The 22,529-nt window shown below is 45.3% G+C and overlaps 1 protein-coding gene across 1 annotated transcript in view; it reads left to right on the top strand.

The window, feature by feature from the left end:
• Positions 1-10,384: 10,384 nt before the first annotated feature.
• LDLRAD3 (low density lipoprotein receptor class A domain containing 3) overlaps positions 10,385-22,529 on the top strand; it is a 197,467-nt gene continuing 185,322 nt past the window's right edge. Inside the window, 1 exon segment of the mRNA XM_017881627.1 lies at positions 10,385-10,528. Coding sequence (XP_017737116.1) covers positions 10,441-10,528 — 88 coding nt within the window. The 5' untranslated portion in view covers positions 10,385-10,440.

A 22,529-nucleotide genomic window follows, 5' to 3' on the forward strand; every position in this document is an offset into this window, starting at 1 on the left:
TTTTTTTTGAGATGGAGTTTCGCTCTTGTTGCCCAGGCTGGAGTGCAGTGGCACGATCTTGGCTCACCGCAACCTCCGCCTCCCGGGTTCTAGCGATTCTCTTGCCTCAGCCTCTCGAGTAGCTGGGATTACAGGCATGCACTACCACGCCCAGCTAATTTTGTGTTTTAGTAGAGACGGGGTTTCACCATGTTGGTCAGGCTGGTCTCGAACTCCTGAGCTTAGATGATCCGCCTGCTTTGGCCTCCCAAAGTGCTGAGATTACAGGTATGAGCCACCACACCCGGCCCTGAATTTGATATTTATCTCTCCTGTACATTTAAAAAATCTGTATGTATCCATTAAAATAGTATTTTTTGAACAGGATGTAGGTGATATTCTGCAGTTTGCTCTTTTCACTTAGCAGTGAGTTTTCTCAGATTTCCCTGTGTTGAGTCATGTCAACCCTAGTTCATTTAATTGAAGTTCTGAGTAGCCTTTCATTGTGTGAATGTACTCTGTTTCCTCATCCATTCTCCTTTTGATGAACATTTAGTTTGTCTTATAGTTTTGTATGATAGTAGTGTCTCACTGAATGTTCTCTTACTGTCACCCTGTGCACATGTGCATGTTTGTCCCTAGGCCTAGAGTATGTATTGGGATTGGCTGGGTCAAAGTGTTAGAGGCGTTTAAACCAGAGTGATTCCATCTTAATAGGGGCTGGATAAAATAAGGCTGAGACCTACTGGGCTGCATTCCCAGGAGGTTAGGCATTCTAAGTCACAGGATGAGATAGGAGGTCGGCAGAACATACAGGTCATAAAGACCTGCTGATACAACAGGTTTCAGTAAAGAAGCCGGCTAAAACCCACCAAAACCAAGATGGCGAGGAACTTGACCTCTGGTCGTCCTCATTGCTCATTATATGCTAATTACAATGCATTAGCATGCTAAAAGACACTCCCACCAGTGCCATAACAGCTTCCAAATGCCATGGATTTGGAATGTCAGGAAGTTACCCTATATGGTCTAACATGGGGAGGAGTCCTCACTTCCAGGAATTGCCCACCCCTTTCCTAGAAAACTTAGGAATGATCCACCCTTTGTTTAGCATGTAATCAAGAAATAACCATAACAACGAGCAACCAGCAGCCCTTGGGGCTGCTTTGGCTGTGGAGTAGCCATTCTTCTATTCCTTTGCTTTCTTAATAAACTTGCTCTCACGTTACTCTGGATTCGCCTCAAATTCTTTCTTGCATGAGATCCAAGAAGCCTCTGTTGGAGTCTGGATCGGGACCCTTTTCCAGTAACAAGTGTGTGAGCTTCACTAGGAGTTGCCAAATTGCTCTTCAGATGTGCTGTGTGTGAGTTCCTGTTCCTCCCCATCTTCGCGCCACTTGAGAATGTCAGGCTTCAAATTTTTGCAAGTCTGATGGGTGTGAAAGAGAGCCCTCATCATTAATGATTCCATTAATCATTCTTTGATTACAAGTGAGATTGAGTGTATATTAAGTGGCTATTTGAGTTTCCTCATCAGTGAAAGTACCTGTTCATGTGCTTTGTCCATTTTTTCTGCTGGGCTGCTTGTATTTTCTTATATCATTTTGTCAGAAAATTCTAGATATTGATGCTTCGTGGGTTATACATGTGGCAGATAATCTTATTCTAGTTCGTGGCTTCTCTTTCAACTCTGTTTATAATATCTATTGATGATTAGGAGTCTTAACATTTTCTTGCAGTTGTATTTATCAGTCTTTTCCTTTGTGGCCTGTGCTTTGAGTCGTATTTCAGAAGAATTTCTTCCTTACCCTGAACTCATGGAGATACACTTTGGGGCCTATGTGAAGGTTGTTTTGCTTTTCTGGCCTTATTCTTTAGTTGACTGGTATTTTCCATATTTGCTCTGCCTGGAGGCATCTGCGCGGAGCAGAAGAGAGGCTATCGAATGGTTCCCAGTGGCTGTGGAAATTGTTGCAGTTGTTCCTGGGCACAAGGGGCTGGGCTGAACTTGGGGTTGTAGCAAAATCCTTCCTGGGCAGTGACTCTTCCTGAGAGGTGCTGAAGTGCAGAGTCGATTGGCTCTCTCATGAGCCCTGGCTTATCGCAGGCCAGATAAAATTGGTCGTAAAGTTGTCCCCTCCTTCAGTTTAGCAGCATGCCCAACTCACTTCCTCCTGCCGCTGCTGATTGAGCTGAAAAGACAGAAGGCATGGGGGGATGGCTCCTGCTCTGGGTTCTCTCCCAGGCCTGACCAGCGGCCAGCCCTTGGCAAGGACATGGGTGTGAGTGAAAAGCAAGCGCTTGCAAAAGTTCTTCCAGAAGTTCTTGACTTCAGTGCCTTTACTTGTGGGAACCCAGAAGTGTTCTTCACCCCAATCTCATTTATCCATTGCATATTGCGTGGCAGAGTATAAATGGGTTCAACTCCTGTTTAGATAAATTCACAGAACTTAAGAATGTCACAACTGGAAAGGTTCTTAAGGGTCAACAGGTTCCGTTGCCCGTTCATGCAGTCAATAGGCATTTATGGAGGGTCTTCCAGGCACGTGGCACTTGCTGGTTGCTGAGGATGCAACAGCAAGAAGACATGGTGTGGGGAGCAGCCAGTCAACAATGGGGCTCATTTCAGAGTGGTGGGTGTGATGGAATAGGGAGGATGTGCCTTGGGATTGGCCACATTTGTCATTTTCTTATTTTACATAAACGTGTAGTCTTCTAGTGCAGGGAGTCAGTTGGCAAATGGGCTGAAGCCAGCCATCACCTGCTTGTAGACACTCCCTTGAGCAAGGTATGGTTTTTACATATTTAAATAGTTGGGAAAAAAATCAGACATTTATAATATATTTTGATAATGGGAAACAGTAACTTTGAACCTTAATTAAGTGAAATGTTAATTACCCTTCCCAAAAAGAATTCCATTTTTTTCTTAGTAGACCTATATTACAGAAAATTGTTCCCAATGATTATGAAAATATTTTGAATTTAACCAATAAAAATTTGTGGAATATTCTTTTCTCTCCTCTTATATAGGTACCTTAATTTGGCCTCTTGGCCTACACAGCCTGAAATATTTACTCTGGCCATTTGCAGACTTGTTCTAGCTGTGTGACCTTGGGCAAGTTACTTCTTCAGTCTCAGTTTCCTCATCTTGCAAAATGGAAATGGTGCCTATTTCATAGGTCTGTTGTAAGGAGTAAAAAAGAACTGAAGGGCCGGGCACGGTGGCTCACGCCTGTAATCCCAGCACTTTGGGAGGCCGAGGCAGGCGGATCAGAAGGTCAGGAGATCGAGACCATCTTGGTCAATATGGGGAAACCCCATCTCTACTAAAAATAAAAAAAAATTAGCTGGGCGTGGTGGCACATGCCTGTAATCAGACAGAAGAATCGCTTGAACCCGGGAGGTGGAGGTTGCAGTGAGCCGAAATGACGCCACTGCACTCCAGCCTGGCCGACAGAGCAAGACTAAGTCTCAAAAAAAAAAAAAAAAAAAAAAAAAAAAAAAAAAAAAAAAAAAAAAAAATCCCAGAAAAACGGATCTTCCACTCCTGCCGTGTGTATGTGTTTCAGTAGATGTCAGGTCTTCCCTAGTGAAAAGTCCGTAATAATTGATTTCTTGAGGGCTGTTAAAGGGAGCAGGAGGAGGGATGGGATGAGGGTGGGGCCGGGGCTCAGTGCTCATCTTGGAGGTCAGTATCATGACAAACAGCATCTTCCAGAGTTGCTGTCAGACCCCCAAACTGTGGACCTTAGATCTCACAAAGACCGTATCCTGATGGCTCTGCAAACCCACACTAGATTAATATTGCTGCAACATAATTTTCCTCATGAAATGCACTGAAGCATAACTAAAAAAATGTAAGTAGCAGCTATCAGGACCTTAATGAGGTTATAAATACAGCAAGAAAATAATTTATAAAACTCTTTCTTGGTGAAAAACTGTCCTTTACCTAGACCTCTTTGCTTGCCCCATTAATAACAGCCATTGGCTTTCTTTACTGACTCGCTTTGTAAGAAAGGAACAAAGCCTTTATCATTTTGTAACTCATGCTGCTTTACCCTTGTAGGAGAAACAGCCATATAGCTATAGGAAGTGCAGACACCTCATGGCAGAGTAGGCAGCTAGGCCCACTCACTATCCCGGTGACTTGCTCCATCTATCAGTTGTTCCTGCTGCAGTATTGCACACCATCTTCTTTTAGGATCGTAGGCAGTGTAAATATGATATCTGTGGATATCAATAGCCAGTGGTCCTGGGCTGAATCCAGGGGTCATGTTATACCTTCTCACCAATTTCCCTGGGCTGTCTTTCTTGAACAGATGGGTAAATGGAGACTGGGGCTACTGGAATGAGCTCACAGGGCAGGGTGGCCTGAAGAGTCTAGACAGAGCTGGAGACCTGGCTATGCTGAGGTGCTTAGACCCAGAAGGCCCATCTTCGCCCCAGACTCAGCCTTGTGTGACTATTCTTGGTGACAGCTGGAGTGCTCTTCATAGTCAGGCTCCAGCAGGAAGCAGTTTGATGGGAACCGAATGGGAAATGCACAGGACAGATGTCTCTGGTTCCTTCTTACACTGATGCTACCATGCGGAGCAGCCTAGAGTCAAGGAGGTCTTCAGGGATTTTCTAGGGATGTTTGTAAACAGATCGTTGCACAGCAGCTCCCTTACTGGCCTTGTGCCTGTGCATGGAATATGTATGTGTGTGTGTGTCTGTGTGTATACGTTTAAAGAAGGCAGTCATGGAAAACAAGACAGTGGCATTCAGTGACCTCATAACACTATGTTGGCATTAGGCAGTGGAAAGAGGTTATTAATTTTCTGGGGAGGTTTTAGACAAGATCCATTTGAGATTTGAGATTTGCAAAACCAAATGCTAAGCCTGTGTGTCTGTACATATGTATGGGTGTATGTCTTGCTTTTGCTGGTCACTGAGCCTTCAGATCCAGATTGTCAGGAAGCAGAGGATAAAAATGAAGGCCACTGGGCAGAAGTTGGAAAGCAGGGCTGTCATGGTTTGCAGATGTCAATTCTAGATTGCATCATGACAAGGGGTCCCCCTAGGGTGGGAAGAACAGCAGAAGGAGAGGTCCCCCTAGGGTGGGAAGAACAGCAGAAGGAGAGGAGAGAGCCAGGAGGACTCCAGCTGGTAGGATGGAATTCCCATTTCTCAGCTGGAAAAGTCAACATCACTAACTGCATGTTCTGGAGTAATTTGAGTGGAATGCAGCAGCTGTCTGAGTTTGTGTAGTTGCACCAATTTTGGCCCCCTTGTCAAATATAAATTTGTGGGAGCCAGCAGTTTTGGAAGAAGCTTCTGTAGCAGGCTGTTTGCCTTTGTCCAATAGAATGGGACTTGGAATTTTTTTTTTTTTTCATTTTTGGTGCAGATGGTATAGTTATTTTAAGTAAGTGATGTGCTGCAGTGAAAATGGGCAACTCTTTTTCATTTTTCAGCTTAATGAAAAAAAGAGAAGGGAGGAGGAGAAACCCCAGCTAGCCAACTTTGTGCTAATGCTTGTCTTTTTTGGATTCGAAATGTGTCCCAAGGCACTAAGATGGGATAAATATTTCAGCCACTAGAAAGTCCTGCTGTCGGCCTGAAAAGATTTCTAACCTCTTTTAAAGCAGACTGGGTAGTAATGTACTTGTACAAATCCAGACACCCCCATGTCTTGTTTTAACTATGCATGTACAGATTCTACTCACATTCTAGGGGGATGAGGCAAGGGGCAGATGGAACTCTCTAGGGAAGAGTATGGGGGAAAGGGAGGAAATAAATTAGTGACTGAACATTATCCTTTCTTCTTAGAGTGGTTACAAGTATTCATTGGAGACCTACAGAGTGGTCAGGTGCCCAGGGTGCAGAGTTGAACAAAACAGTGCCTCTCTGCCTTCATGGAGTGTTCAATCTAGGTGGAGAGATAGTACAGACACACCAGTAAGCAAAAGTTGGAATAAAGGAAAACAGGACATTACCAGCGTGAAAAACAGGGGGACGAGCTTTAGATTGAGTGTCCATGAAGGGACCTGAAGAAGTGATTTAAGCTGAGGTCTGAAGGATGAATGAGGTTAGCCTTGCAGTGTATTAGTTTGCTCCGGCTGCTGTTAGGTTGGTGCAGATGTGATTTCCTTGTGCGTTATGCAACTACTTTTGCACCAACCTAACATAGCAAAGTTCACAGGCTAGGTGGCTGAAACGACAGAAGTTTGTTTTCTCACAGTGCTGGAGGCAAGAAGTCTGAGATGGAGGTGCAGGATTAGTTTCCTCTGAGGCCCCTCTTCCTTGGTTTATGAATGGTCGTCTTCTCCCTGTGTCCTCACATGGTCTTCCCTCTTCCATGGTCTCTGTCCTGATCTCTTCCCAGAAGGACATCAGTCATACTGAATTAGGGCCCACCCTAATGCCATTGTTTTAAAGATCCTCATCTCCAAATACAGTCACATTCGGAAGTTCTGAGGTTCAGGACTTCAACATATAAATTTTGGGGGGACACAATTGAGCCCATTACACAGATGAAAGGTAGGTGGAAGAATGTCCGGGGTCAGCAAACAGCACATCTGGAGGCCTCACAGCAGGGGGCACTGAGGTGTGTTGCAGGAGATGGTTCGAAATGAGTATCTAGAAGCAAGCAGCAACTAGACCATGCTGGACTTTGTAAACTATGGCCAGAGGTTTAGATTTATTCTGAGGACACAGAGAACCCGTAGTGCATTTTAAAATCTCACTCTGTGTGAAGAGAAGGAACTGGAGGGAGTGAGAAGTGGGAAGTCCAAAGGTTTTTTAATTAATAAACTAAAGTTTGTCAACCTCGGCACTATTGACATTTTCAGCTGGATGATTCTTCATTATGGGGGCTGTCTTGTGCATTACAGGAGGTATAGCAACATCTCTGGACTCTGCCCACTAGATGCCAATAGCACCCCCATCTCCCCATCACGACAACCCAAAATGTCTCCAGACAGTGCCGTATGTTCCCTGGGGGGCAAAATTGATCCCTGTTGAAAACCCATGGTTGAAAAGGGCAAGAGATAATGGCAACTTGGATTGGGTGGTGCCAGTTGAGTGATGGGTTTGCAAATTGGATGGGTTTGAGGCAGGTTTTTGAAGGCAGAATCAATAAGATTTAACCTGCCTTTGCCTTAGTTTCTCCTCATGCCTTTTTTTTCTTTTTTTTTTTTTTTTTTTAAAGACAGAGTTTTGCTCTTGTTGCCTAGGCTGGAGTACAATGGCGTGGTCTTGGCTCACTGCAACTTCCACCTCCCAGGTTCAAGCGATTCTCCTGCCTCAGACTCCCAAGTAGCTGGGATTACAGGTGTGCATCCACACCTGGCTAATTTTGTACTTTTAGTAGAGATAGGGTTTCACCATGTTGGTAGGCTCGTCTCAAACTCCTGACCTCAAGTGATCCACCCACCTCAGCCTCCCAAAGTGCTGGGATTACAGGTGTGAGCTACCGTTACGGGCCCTCCTCATGCTTTTGAGTTTGATCATGTCACTTCCCTGAAGCACATGGCTGTGCACCACCTGCATGCCTAATACAGTTGCTCAGAAGAGCAAAAAGAATGTGCCTCTCTGTTATTGTTCACCAGGCCCCAGGATCCCTGGTCCTACTGAGAAAGCACTTTGAGCCCCGTGGCTGGCAGGACCACCTGTGTGTAACAGACATGGTATTTAGTCTCTGCATCTATCCATCCATTTGTCAAGTCCATGTGCCGCCAGCCTTACTGACTCTCAGAGGAAGTGCTTTGGAATCTAATCTGGCCAATTTTCCTGCTCCAGAAATCTGTTTATCAGAACATGATTTCACAGTTGCAGTGACATTTCCAGGGGGGCTTGCCTTCGAGGAGCTACCTCTACAAATGCACGTGTAAGTATTTCCATACAAAGCAGAATGACCAATACATTCTCGGTCCCTGGAGAGTTCTCTGCTTGCTGGAGAAGCCCAGAGCAGTTGTTAGCAAACGGCTGGAATGTGTGGATTTTCTGGGTTAAGCATTCGTTGTCTGGCTGGTATCCAGTACCTGGCTGCCCTTCTAGGGTCCCCCTCAAGCCCTTGCCTGGAGATGGTGAATTGGTTTCATGTTCTTCTCGGGGTTGTTAGTGGCTTTCTGGAGTCCAGTCTTGAGAGGGAGTCTCATATGGATTCTGGGCTCGGTGGAACAGAGCATCATGATTAATTAGGGATGGCCGACTTTGCACTAGGATAGGAGAAATTGCAGCAGAATAGAAGAAATAGTAGCATAATACCTTTGCGTTTCCTAACAATCAGAGCTGCATGATTTTTAAATTCCGTGTCATTCCATGTTCTGGGCTACATCTTCCTGCACAGAGTCTTTGCTGACACTGTTCTCTAGACCTGAGGGGTGCTTAGTTTTTATCTGTGTCTATCAGCATCCACTGTAGATGCTACCCTCTTTCTCGGAATCTTTTTTGAGTTATTTGAATTTTGACTTTGTCTTAAGAACACCAGGGAGCCATTCAATGACCTTTAAAAGTTAAGAAATGGTTGACTTGGTGTTTAGACAGATCCTTCTGGCCGCAGAGAGGAGAGTGGGTTGGAGGGGGGCAAGATGGGAGGCAGGAAGGCCAAGTTGGGAAGTTGTGCTGCGTAGCAGTCCCCGTAAGAGAGGGTGGCTGCTTCGGCTGGAGTCGCAGCTGTGGCAATGGAGAGTCGGGGACTGGCCACATGTAGGAGTTGATAGACTGAGGAGGGGACAAGGGAGATTATTCTAGAGTTCTGATGTGGGCAGTTGGGCAGGGTAGAGCCCCTCATTGTAGCTTCTCTCCTAGAGTTCTCCAGTGAGTGATGAAAGCTCACTTTCAGTAATGAAACATGCTTGTGCATTATTAATTCTGTATAATGCAGCAGATAGTCTACAAGAGAAATTCCATGGCACCAAGGCCGGTGGGGTATTGCTTGCCTGTGACGATGTCCATTGTAATTGGTTATTACCTGCTTGTTTTAGTTATAAAATATTTTTAGTATCACCCCAGTGGTACTATCACCAGACTACAGAGTTAGTGCTCATCTGTGTTTGGAGAAGCCAGGTAACACGTCAGAGGAAAGGCGACATATTCGTTTGCTTAAGGGTGTGTAGGGATTTACTAGGAGACCCAGCAGGCCGAAGGGCATCCCTGGTAAAAAAGAATAGCACACATAAAGGATAGTGGCCTGTAGGCGGATATGATGTTAGGTATCTGGAGATCTAGAGATGCTTCTCCTTGGCAAGGTTTTTGAAAGAGAATCATGGACCCTTCTCTTCTGCTGCTACCTCCAGGCAGGTCTAGACATCACTGTTCTTATTTTGCTGTGTGTGCCTTTCCAGCCTAAAGGTATAATAAGCCCTAGGCTTTATCTCTGTATCTTTAGAACATAGCACAAGTATCTGGTCATAAATGACCAGTAAATGCTTATGGAATGACTCAGGAGGGAGCTCTGGAGCTGCGGTGTGCTGAAGGACTGGTCTTTTTTTTTTTTTTTTTTTCCCTGCTTTTCCTCAAAACTCTTTTACTCACATGGCTCCTTGTCCCCCAGCCATTGATCACAATGGCTCAGACTGGTCAGATCGATCAGATCCTGGCTGCCTTGAAAATCTGCCCCCAGGGTCCACTGGTAGATGAACTCGGCACCCTGCCCACCTCCACCGCCACAGCACTGGCCTTCTCTATTTGCTTTCCAGCCTGAGAGTTGGCTGTTTGGGTTGGGGACTTTGGCACTTTATGACTATGTTCAGTGGAGTTGAATCTAAACTTGCAGCTTGGTTCTCAGCCTCCAGTAACTCTTGGCAGGCAATTTCGTGACCTTGGGACCCTCGTGGAGGTTACAAATCCGGAGTTCAAGATTCAGTGCGGCCTTTTCTACCTGTGCGACCTCAGGCAGGTTGGTTTTATAGGTCTGGGCTCCTGTTTCCTAGAGTGAAATGATCTCCCAGTATTTCTGCCAACTTGGCCCAGCTTCAAGGATTCTGTGATTGTAAGGGCTACAGAGTCTGAGGCCTGGAAAGATCTTACAGTTCCTACTGTTGGAGACATTGGGAGTCCAGTGCTCACTCCTGTCTGGAATTTTAATTTTTAATCACTGCTGATGGGCCAGAAAAGAACAGTTGGAGTTTACAACCAGTCTTTGATGGAGAAAGAAAAAAAGTCAGTGAACACCCATTTTGTGCTCGACATTTAAGTGTGTTTGTTCCCTGTATTTCTCCATTTAGTCCTCTCAGAATCTCTGGAGGTGGAGTGGGGCAGATTATTAGTCCATTTCACAGATGAGGAAACTGAAGGTCAGAGAGATTGAGTCACCTACCGGAAGTCTCACCTATACCGAACCACACACCTTTCAGCTGAGGGGCACTCAGGTCCCTACTGTTGTTGTGCCATCTGACCTGTCCCCTCTCTCCAACAGAGAGCCAGCTGCTCCCCGGGAACAACTTTACCAACGAGTGCAACATACCAGGCAACTTCATGTGCAGCAATGGACGGTGCATCCCGGGCGCCTGGCAGTGTGACGGGCTGCCTGACTGCTTCGACAAGAGTGATGAGAAGGAGTGCCGTGAGTGGCCTGGCCCTTTGCTGGGGTGGGGTGGCAGCCATCCTGGGGCAGAGGGGAGCAGGTCCTGCGCTGGCTTAGACCCTGCACACTCTGCTTCCTGCAAGCTGGTGGTTTTGTGCCTCTTGCCAGCAGTCCTGCTTCTCTGCTGTATCTCCATCTCAGTGTCACATGATCAGTGTAGACACAGGGATCTTGGTGGAGGTGGAGCCAATGCTTTGAGAGAGCAGAAGGTTTTACCATCAGGCTCTGCTAATCCCTACCCTGGAGTCCCGTCCTTGCCTTCATTTTATATACGATCCAACTGAGCATCCCAGAGGTTATATGGCTGCAGCACCTTAAAACCAGCTAGTGGCACATTGGACGTGGGAACCCAGGGCTGCCTGACTCCAGGGTCCATGCTGGTGACCATCTTACAGAGCACCGTGGAATCTTCTTGATGATTAAATGAGGCATAGCATCCCACCAAGTATCCAGCATGGAGTTGGCACTGAATACATAGTAACGTGCTTTCCCATCCCCTTTCCTCTGCCAATAGATAGGGCTTGAGCCTTTGCTGGGGACATCATCTCCTAATGGGCACCACCAGGGTCAGATGGTTTTGTGATCCTCCCCACCCCACCTCCTTTTCAGCCCTTTGCCTGTTTTGTGCCACCGAAACATGTGTGAGAGTTGGGTTGATGGTCATCTACGAGAAGAGAGGCACGGGGATGTGAGTTGAGAGGGTCCGTGGTGTCAAATGATCCTGCTCCCTGCCCTGCAGAGGTGTATTTCTCTTACTCTTCAGTTTGTCTCTGCAGAGTGAGCCTGGCCATGTGCCCTATGTGGTTGTCCTCCTGGGTGCCCTGGTAGGTAGGAAACATGACTGACAGGTGGTGGGCACAGTGTTGTCTCACAGGGGATTGCCTTGAGACCACATGACTAGACGATGGTTCCTGGCTCTTCCGTGTGCTTTGGGCACCGGGCCACGTGGCCTGTCTGACAGGAGAACTGTGTGTCCTGGCTCTGAGCCTGCTGTCTCCCTGGAAGCCAGCTGAGGAAACAGCTGAGGACAGGTTAATCATTTGAACTTCTCTTTTTTTTTTTTCTCCCCAAAATGGAGTCTTGCTGTGTCACCCGGGGCTGGAGTGTAGTGGTGCGATCTTGGCTCACTATAACCCCCACCTCCCAGGTTCAAGCAATTCTCCTGCCTCAGCCTTCTGAGTAGCTGGGATTATAGGCACCCACCACTGCGCCCGACTAATTTTTGTATTTTTAGTAGAGACGGGGTTTTACCATATTGGCCAGGCTGGTCTCAAACTCCTGACCTCATGATCCGCCCACCTGAGCCTCCCAAAGTGCTGGGATGACAGGCGTGAGCCACCACGCCCAGCCAATCATTTGAATTTTTAACATATCTCTGACCGGAATTTGGGGCCCCCGTCTGTTGACGCACAGGAAGGGGTACCTCTGACCAGAGTTTGGGGCCCCTGTCTGTTGACGCACGGAAAGGGGCACTGGCTTTGGAGTTCACATACCTCTGGAGCAAGCTGCCCCCTCTGAAACTGGCCCTTCGCCCATCCAAGGGGTCCCGTGTCCCCAGTGCCTGCTCCTGCCCTTCAGAGAAGTTTTTGGGATGGGAAAATTGAGGTGTGTTTTTTGGGGAGAATACTTCATACTGCTTGTTGCATGTGACCCTTCTGAATTGATGACTATACATGTGAATTTTTATTTTTGCAGAACTGTCTGTTTGTTATCTTCCAGCCCAGGCTGGAATACAATGGCATGATCACAGCTCACTGCAGCCTCGACCTCCTGGGCTCAAGTGATTCTCCCACTTTGTCCCCCCAGTAACTGGGAGCACAGGAGTGCGCCATCACGCCTGGCTAATGTATTTTTATTTTTTGTAGAGACAGGGTTTCACCGTGTTGCCCTGGTTGCTCTTGAACCCCTGAGCTCAAGCAATCCACCTACCTCTGCCTCCCAACGTGCTGGGATTACAGGTTACAGGTGTGAGCCACCAAGCCCGGCCTATAGAATCATTTTGTAAAAGTATTATGTCTAGTTTAGCTTTTCTCTGTTTCTAACATGGCCTCAGAATTACTAGAGCTATAACATTAGTAATCTGAGCAAATGACATAGTATGTGTGAGCTCTGTCATCTGTCTGGTTTTAAGGATTTATTAAACACTATACAAGTGTGCCAAGTTACCATTTTTGAGATATGGTGTATATTTGACCTTTGGCACGTGTGGATTGTTGTTAGCTGACCTGGGAATATTTGGGACATGATGTTTCTGAAAGAATGCAGGGTTAAGGAGTTAATAATTCCTAAGTCGTATTCCCAGCTTTGTCAGTAGCAGCTGTGTGATACTAGTGCAATCTCTGACATTCTGTGTCCTGTCACAAAATCTCATGATTTTAGAATTCATGCTCAAATGGGAAGACATGGTGGAGAGCAAATATTTTTTTAAAAAAGATGTTGCTGGCAGCTGCCTAGAGCTGCTTGGTTTGGTTTGGAACAGGCTCATTCTTGGCTATTCTCCATTAGTTTTTTCTCCTGACTTCCTACCTTTAGTACCCAAGTGTGGTGGAGATTTGAGTGGCATTTATGTAGTCTTTTGAGCAAAACATAATTAAAAAACCATGCGCCCCAAACATATATTGACCTCTCTCTGTAGCCCTTCTTTTTTGGCTTTAAAATGTGAAAACAGAACATTAGAAAGTTTAGATAGTACAGGGAAGGAGAAAAAGTCCCTTTTCTAAAACAAATTCTACTTTCATTTAACATTTCTTATATATTCCCTTCCAGCCTAGGACTTGAGGGTGTGAGCCCTTGAGAAGGCCTATTTGTGTCAAAATCTGAGCCCTTCTTCCCCCTTAGGGGGCTGTATGATCGTGGGAAACTTACCAGCATGTTCTAAACTTTAGCCTTTGGGAGAATTAAAGAGAATTCTTTAACCTCCTGGTGCCTCAATTTCCTCCTCTCCAAAACAGGGGTAATAAGGCTTCTGATACTTAACACTGTTGTGAAGTTTTAACCTGTATGAAGCATGCAGTGCAGTGCCTGTATATAGTAAGTGGCTTATAAACATTAACTGTTATTGGTTAAATCTGTACCAACTATTTTATTTGGTTGTTGTCATGGGGAAATACGGTTCAATTACCTGCTTTTTTCTACTTAACATTAGAGGCCCTTGGCCACATTCTATATTGAGGATTCACAGTTGTTTTGGGAGGCTGCCTAATGCTCTACCAGGTAGAGACACTGTAAGTTAACCATCCCCCTGTGTTTCAGTCTCTTCTGTTTCACTCTCTTCCGCACTTTTACTTCTGCTGATCAAAATGTTTAGGATCGTTTAAGGAACTTATGCTTAACCAGATCACGGAAATATACAATGGTTTCAGCCAGAGCCAGGGTGGACAGGGCTGAGGTCTCCAGGGTGACCAACTTGACCACCTTTTCAAGGATGATTGGAACGGCTGATGTGGAATTCCTGCCACCTTCCCGGAGGGAGGGAGACTGGTTCTGTGTCTTGCTCATGAGCTACAAAGCCCTTTCTCTGATTCTTTGGAACAACTGGGTACTGAAGGGGAGGTGAGTGAAGGTGGCAGTGTTCTCGCCTCAAAGAGAGGCGATTACTTCAAGTGCCCTGTGGAGCTTTGGCATTGGGAAGATAATACGCTTCTTAAAAAAGAGAGAATTCTTGCCCTTTTCAAAGGGCAAGAAAGAGCCTGCAGAGGTGTGTCATGGTGGGATATGAGGCAGTGAGCAGCTCTTCTGTATCCACAGCAGAGGAAGGATTTTACCACACAGGAAGAATTTTTTTTAAATTTTATCGTGGAGGTAATAAGACCACATATTGTAAAAACTGAGGGCAGAGAAGGAGGAAAAGCATCTGTACTCAGATCCACTATTGGCATTCTGGAAGTTCTCATTCAGGCTTTTCCCCAGTGTAATCGCCAGGGGTGTACAGTTTTATATTTTGACATTTTTTCATGTAACATTTCAGTTTCAACCTGTTAACATTTTTTTCTGTATCTTCCCCCATTTTTCTCTTTGTCATTTTTAGTGCCATTAACTTGCTATACTATGGTTTATCTACACATAATTTGGCATTTCTCTTCTTTCCAGTTTTCCACTATGGGAAACAGTGCTCACTTGTGAACAGGAGGGTGGACATGACTTTCCCTCTGTTTTGAGAAATTTGCTTAGGCTCAATTCTCAGAATTAAAATTACTGGGTTAGAGGGAAGGCACCTTTTCTTGGCTCTTGACACCGACTGCCCACTTGTTTTGCTAAAGTTTTGCACTAGTTTGCTGGCAACATGTGAAAACTATGACTTTATTTTAGTCTTGGCAGCCCTGGGTAACATCTTTAAAAAATATTTTTCTGGTTCATTTAATAATTGAAAACAGTTACTTTTTTTTTTAATTTAAAAAAATTATCCAGCGAGATTGTTTTCCCTTACCTCTACTTACCAGTTTTATTTCTTTGTGAGATACCTATTGATGGACTAAAATTAATTTCCAGCGGAGTTAAGACATTGGATTTTCTGCCTCTTGAATCTATAGAAGGGGCTCATTTGGGGACACTTAGAGTGTATTTCTGTTCTTGGTTAGTGGAATGCCCTCAGAGAGAGTTTTATCCAAATAGCTTTAAAATAAAAGGAATAAAGATAATGTTTTAGAAAAACAAGGAGGCACCGTGAAAGTCCTGATTATGAGGAGAGCTTATTAGAGCTTCCTCTAGGCCACACTGTCCCAGGCATTTTACATTCTATTGATTCATTTGATCGTTGCAGAAGCCTTATTAGTAAAGGGTTGGTGTCATCTCCAGATGAGGAAATTGAGCAGTAGAGCGATTCCATGGAGCTTGCCTGTTGGCCTAGAAAATAAGTCTGCATAACCTTCTTCTGTCAGAGACCCCCAGTGGGGGCTTTCAGTCTTTTCTCCAGTTATCTGTTACCCTGCTGAAATGGAATCTTATTGCTGTCATGACATATTATCATGTCGAACCTGCTTTATAAAAAGATTCTAAAAACATCGATAATGGTTTCTTATGGAAATGAATATTTACATGACTGTTAGTCCCGGGAGTTTCTGAAATGTTTTCCTTGAAGAGACTGTCCTTTGATTAGTGCTGCCTTCTGTAATAAAGCAGCAATCCAAATTTCCAGAACCCACAGGGGACTGGGAGTCAAGAGCCTTAAGATCTTTTTCCAGTTCTGTGTCGATGTTAGCTGCCATCTGTCTGTGTTCTAACCAAGTGGTTGCGGGGATCCTGAATGTTTGGGGTCCTCTTCCCAAGGTGGTTCATTTTCTCCTTTGCAAAGTTACACCGATTGATGTCTTTGGCTTTGCGTTTACAGACTTGGCCGTTTATGTTTGATGGGTGTGTTTGGTCGGGGGGAGGTGTGGAGGAGGGATACATTTGAGGACTTTGTCAAATGATAAAATATTAACGAATCTCCAAATCCTATAGGAAAGTAGGTGCAAAAATGGGATTTGAATTTTACTTGCTTTTACTGTTCCTGACCATTTCTTGAACATGTGTTATTACTGCTCTGGTGTGAAGGCATAAATCCATGAGATAGGGTTGAGAGGGCAAGTTTGGGCAAATGATCACCAAGAAATATAAAAGAGCAAGAAAGCTGGGGTTGAGATTGTTCAGGCTCCATACTCTTCCTCTTTCCTTTTTAGCATCTTCCTCGTCTTCTGCCTCTAGGTGGTGCCACCTATATTTTCTTTTAACCTCACACTACAGGGCAAGTAGATATGTGGGAAAAAGCTGGATTCTGAGTTATCCTTTACCTTTACTAAGCTTTACCAGGAATTCGGCTGTTTCTCTAGGGCACCTAATACCGGCTCCACACACAAAATGCCTCTGGAAATCAGGAAGCTTTCTTTTTTTCTTTTTTTGAGACGGAGTCTCGCTGTGTCACCCAGGCTGGAGTGCAGTGGCACGATCTTGGCTCACTGCAAGCTCCACCTCCCAGGTTCACGCCGTTTTCCTGCCTCAGCCTCCTGAGTAGCTGGGACTACAGACACCCACCACCACGCCCAGCTAGTTTTTTTTGTATTTTTTTAGTAGAGACGGGGTTTCACTGTGTTAGCCAGGATGGTCTCAAACTCCTGACCTGGTAATCCGCCCGCCTCGGCCTCCCAAAGTGCTGGGATTACAGGCGTGAGGCACCACGCCCAGGCTAGGAAGCTTTCATAGGATGGATAGAGCTTGCTGCTTCTTCTCTTGGACTGTTCTGTCATTTCTCAAAGAAGGGGATGTGTTGGCTGATGGGCTGTGGCTTAGGGAGGCAGCCTGTCAGTCACTGTGTGCAGCTGCAGCGGGCTCAGGTCTCCCCATCACTGTGTAGAAAGCAGAACTGGCACAGCACTATCATTTTGCGTTGAATTGTAGCCCAACCTTCCCCCACAATTTTCCTGTGTTGGAGTCCTAACCCCTACTATTTCAGAATGTGACTTTATTTAAAGATGGGGTTTTATAAAGATAACCAAGTAAAAATGAAGTCATTAGGTGGGTCCTAATCCAATATGACTCATGTCCTTATAAAAAGGGGAAATTTGGACACAGAAATATGTACAGAGGGGAGACGATGTGAAGACTTGTAGCAAGAAGGCAGCTATCTACAATCCAAGGAGAGGGCCTGAAACAGATCCTTCCCTCACAGCCCCCAGAGGGAGTCAAGCCTGCTAGCACCTTGATTTCAGACTCCTGGCCATCAGAACTGTGAGACAATAAATTCTGTGGTTGAAGCTGTCCAATTTGTGGTACTTGGTTATGGCAGCCCTAGCAAACTAATATGACTATCAACCTATCTCTTTTGTTTTAAAAAATAAATTATTATAGGCTGGGCTTGGTGGCTTATGCCTGTAATCCCAGCACTTTGGGAGGCTGAGACGGGCGGATCCCTTGAGCCCAGGAATTTGAGATCAGCCTGGGCAACATGGTGAAATCCTGACTCTACTAAAAATACAAAAATTAGCCAGATGTGGTGGCGGGAACCTGTAATCCCAGCTACTCGGGAGACTGAGGCACAAGATTTACTTGAACCCGGGAGGTGGAGGTTGCAGTGAGCTGAGATTGTGCCACTGCACTCCAGCCTGAGTGACAGAGTGAGACCTTATCTCAAAACAAACCCCCAAAATTATTATACAGTGAATGATAGCTTCCTGCAGCTGCCTAACAGACTGACATCTGCAGACATCCTGCTTTCACTTTTTCCTTTAACAATTTGCAAGTAAGAATCTCACTGTTATGGGTCAAATTGTGTCTTCCAAAAGGATATAGGATATGTTGAAATCTGAACTCCTATATCTTAGAATGTGACCTTATTTGGAAATGGGGGTCCTTGTGGATGTAATTAGTTAAGATGAAGTTGTACTGGAGTAGAATGGGCCCTTAATCCAGTGTGAATGTTGTCATTATAAGAATATGAAGATATGAGGGAAGAAGACCATGTGACAACAGAGGCAGAGACTGGAGGGAGGCACCCGCAAGCCAAGGAGTGACCACCATCACCAGAAGCCGGCCTCTGCCCAGTCCACGTGGACCTTTTCTTAACCCCCCTACTGCCCAGCCTCTCGGGAAGAGTCATGCCCTCTGTTTCTTCTGGAGGCCCACTGCTTTCTCATATGAGTGAGGTGTCCGGTTTTTTTCCCGCATCTTGGTTCTTGGCAAGCCACTGCTAGCTAAGGGCTGAATTCCAAAGGCCTTCTGAAGGAGCTGAGCCTCAGAAAACATAACTGGCGCTCCAAAGGGTCTAGAGAATATCATCGTGGTTTAAAGATCTGTCCATTAAACACTTCAGAATGAAAAGACGTGCTCTTTCACAGCACTTATGGTATGGAGGAAATCCAAGACCTATGTATATTAGCGTTGCCTCTTTTCTTATTGAGTCATTCTGTTTGTATTTGGTTTTTAAATGTCTCACCTAATTCCTGGCATGATCCTCACTTCACTGAATTTCTTTAGTCTTAAATTCAAAACCATAAATCCTATGGTTAAGAACAGGGGCTTTGGGCCCAGACAGTACTGAGTTCTCCCCACAGCTTCCATTTATGATGTTTGCAGTCGTGGGGCTTACCATGCACCTGTTTCCTCATCTGTAAAATGGAGGTAATAGCAGTGCCTATCACAGAGGTGTGATATTTCGGGGGTGATACTTCAAACATCTAGTAAGCGCTGTGTCCAGGCCCTAAGCCAGTTAGAAAGGAGTGGATTTAAACAATACGTATTGTTTCCTGGTGCAGACAAGGTGCAGATCAGCTCTGTGAGTCTGACATGAGCTATTGTGAGGCTTGTAGCTGGTGCCTGGTGTGAGTTAAGCATTCGGTGAATGCTAGCTGACCCTATTCCCTCAAACGCATGCTGGTGACATTTCCTGGCCAGCGCAATGCTGGGAGTTATTACTCCCCTGTTCCCGACACCTCCCTCCTCCACTTCCCCTTCCCGCACCCGGTCTTTTCTTGCTCTTAGTTTGAGAGCCTGTGCCATGGAAACACCTTCATCTGCTAGGTCAATATCTGCTTTTCACTGTCCAGTCTTGAACACACATTCATGAGCTTGCATGAAATTGCTTTTAGCTTAGAGCTCCAGGGAGCCAGCCAGACACCCAAACTGGTGCAAAAGGGAAGGAAACAAACATTTGAGGGGCTGGGGTGAGCCAGGCTCTTGAGGTTGCAGAGAAGGAAGCTTGGAGGTACCTCCTCTGCATTCAGATGGGGACCTGTGTCTTAATGGACCTGCAGTAGCCCCAGAGTGGCTGCCTTCGGCTGTTCTCAGCTCTGCTGGAGCCCTGCACAATTAAACACCTAAGTGGATTTTAATGATGATGTTTTGCTTCAGCGCTCAGGCTTCTCAGCCGCCATGAGTATGTAGTCTCTTCCACCTTCACCACACTGACCTGAAGTCAGCACCACTCCCTGTGGCCTTCAGCATTGTAGGCCTAGAACTTGCAAAATTACTGTCTTCCTGATTCCTTCTTGCCACTCTAGATGTGCTCTTTGTGCCTCGTGGCCTGTGGTGAGGACAGACTTTCAGTTCAGATGTTGGAATCACAGCATGAAGTTTCGGGTGGGCATCTGATAGGCACCCACCTACATATGGACATTTCCAGGTTGTCAGGCTACACTTAACATGCATTTGACTGTACGCAAAGTTTTCTTAAAGGCCCCTGGTAGATTTTTGAAGATGTTGGTAATTTTACACTAAGTGGAGAAGTACAAAGTGCTCCAAATCTTTCCAGTTTTATTAGTTTCCTAGGGCTGCTGTAACAAAATACCACAAACTGGGTGGCTTAGAACAACAGATACTTATTCTTTCACAGTTCTAGAGGCTAGGTGTCTAAAGCAAGGTGTCCACCCGGCCATGGTTTCTCTGAAGGTTCTAGGGGAGGATCCTTCCTTACCTTGTCCTCACTTCTACTGATTTGCTTTCTAATACGGTTTGGCTCTGTGTCCCCACCCAAATCTCACCTTGAATTGTAATAATCCCCACGTGGTCATGGGCTGGACCTGGTGGGAGGTCATTGAATCATGGGGGTGGGTTTTTCCTGTACTATTCTCGTGATAGTGAATAAGTCTCATGAGATCTGATGGGGTTTTTTTTTTTGTTTGTTTCATTTTTAAAAAATTCATTTCAGTAGTTTTGCGGAACAGGTGGTTTTTGGTTACATGGTAAGTTCTTTTTAAATTTTAAGTTCTGGGATACATGTGCAGAAAGTGCAAGTTTGTTACATAGGTATACATGTGCCATGGTGGTTTCCTGCACCCATCAACCCGTCATCTAGGTTTTAAGTCCCGCATGCATATTAGGTATTTGTCCTGATGCTCTCCCTCCCCTCAGCCCCCACCCCCAATAGGCCACAGTGTGTGATGTTCCCCTCCCTGTGTCCATGTGTACCCATTGTTCTACTCCCACTTATGAGTGAGAACATGCAGTGTTTGACTTTCTGTTCTTGTGATAGTTTGCTGAGAATGATGGCTTCCAGCTTCATCCATGTCCCTGCAAAGGACGTGAACTCATTCTTTTTTATGGCTGCATAGTATTCCATGGTGTATATGTGCCACATTTTCTTTATCCAGTCTGATCTGATGGTTTTATAAATGGGGTTCCCCTGTACAAGCTCTGTTGCATGCTGCCATGTAAAACGTGGCTTTTCTCCTTCTTTGCCTTCTGCCATGATTGTGAGGCCTCCCCAGCCATGTGGAACTGAGTCCATTAAACCTCTTTTTCTTTATAAATTACCCAGTTTCAGGTATGTCTTTATTAGCAGCATAAGAACAGACTAATACACTGTCCATCATTGTGTTCTTCGGCTTGTAGATGCATCACTCCCGTCTCTGCCTCTGTCATCCCATGGTTCTGTCCCTGTGTCTCTTTGCTTTTTTGTCCAAATTTCTTTTTTAAGGACACTGATCATTGGTTTAAGACCCACCCTAATCTAGTATGACTTTATCTTAACTTCATTAGATCAGCAAAGACCCGATTTCCAAATATAAGGTCACATTCACAGGTCCCAGGGCACTGTTCAACCTGCTACACTGGGTAAATATTGAGGAGATGAAGCTCCCCAGTGACCAGCAGCTACCACCGGAGGAGGCCTTTGCAAACTCAGCTGCCTGGCAGTCCCGATGCTGTGTGGATGCTCACTGCATTCACTTGGGGAATATCGCTGTTAATTGTTTTACCTCTGCCTTTGTAGCATGGTGGTTATAGAACAGAACCAAGTGTGTCAATAAAACAGGGATGATTTGAATACCTAAGAAGTTTGATTCAAATGAGAAAATAAATAAATACATATATTTTAAAAGTCAGCTGGATGTACTCTTTTTTTCTTCTGTAATCTGATGCCTTCCTTTGGCCATTTCCATAATGTGAAGATACTCTAAATGCTAGTTAGTGTGTCTAGCAGTCTGTGAAAGTTCTGTGCTTCTAGTAGCTCTGGGGCTGGAGGGGGCTGCTGTGGACTAAGCACAGTGTCACCAGCTCTCCGCTGTCCAGCCCCACTTGGAACCTAGGAGGGTTCCACCTGGGGGTCCCAGCCAGTTTGGACTGCAGTCAGGTTTTGTTTGTCCTGCACAAGGACACGAAAAACAAAAATTAGTTGCCAGTGTTTATAAAGCAAGAGCTTTCACATAAAAATTAGGATTATCAGGTTTTCTTGAGAAATCAGATATTAGGTTACTTTTTGCACTCATAGAGAACCATGTCCATTCTGCGTCTATCCTGTATTTCACCGTCTTGATCATTCTAAGGCCTCCAGTGTTTTTAAAATTCCGAGACACACATTTTTTTCCCCACAGTTTTCAATGGTCTAAGAAAACAAGTGTCTACTTTAATTGGCAGAGTTGTTTCTTTGTTAGTTGTGCATAAAATAGTGGTGTGCTTTGCACTTAGTGGCATCTTGGATTCAATGAAATGCACTAATTTTCTCTGATTGTTAGCATATGATGTTTCAGCCAACGGTGCTGAACATTTCCAAACAGATAAATGTACCGTGTGTGTTATGTTTTCCTTTGGGTGCTGTGCTTAGAGGATAGCAGACAGGGTGCAAAGTGAGAAGGACCTGGCTCTGCAGCCAACACTACCAGTATTGAATCCTGGCTCCATCATCTGGGAGCTGTGCAACCTGGGCAAGGTACTTGACCTCAGTTTCCTCATAACTCCCCTGGCATTTTTGTGAGGATTAAATGAGCTGAAACCTTGAAAACCCTTCAAACAGCAGCGGGCACAGAGGAAGCACTCCATCAATGTCAGCTGTACTCCTGGCAGTGTGGAGGTCCCAGCTCTGCCCCTAGCTAGTCACTTCTCTTCTTGGAATCTCAGTTCCTTCATCTGGGAAATGGGAGCAGATGTGAAAAGGGGCAGGGTGAGAATACATATGAAGGTGCTGGCGCCTGCTGCATAGCAGGCACTTAATGTGATATGCTTTCCATCTTCTGCCTTCCTCAGGGATGCATTGTGCCCTAAAAGGAAGAGCCTTTAGGGTTGCCAAAGAGTTTTT

The sequence above is a fragment of the Rhinopithecus bieti genome, unplaced genomic scaffold (genome assembly GCF_001698545.2).
Source record: "Rhinopithecus bieti isolate Rb0 unplaced genomic scaffold, ASM169854v2 scaffold_12859, whole genome shotgun sequence".
In the NCBI taxonomy this organism is placed as follows: Eukaryota; Metazoa; Chordata; class Mammalia; order Primates; family Cercopithecidae; genus Rhinopithecus; species Rhinopithecus bieti.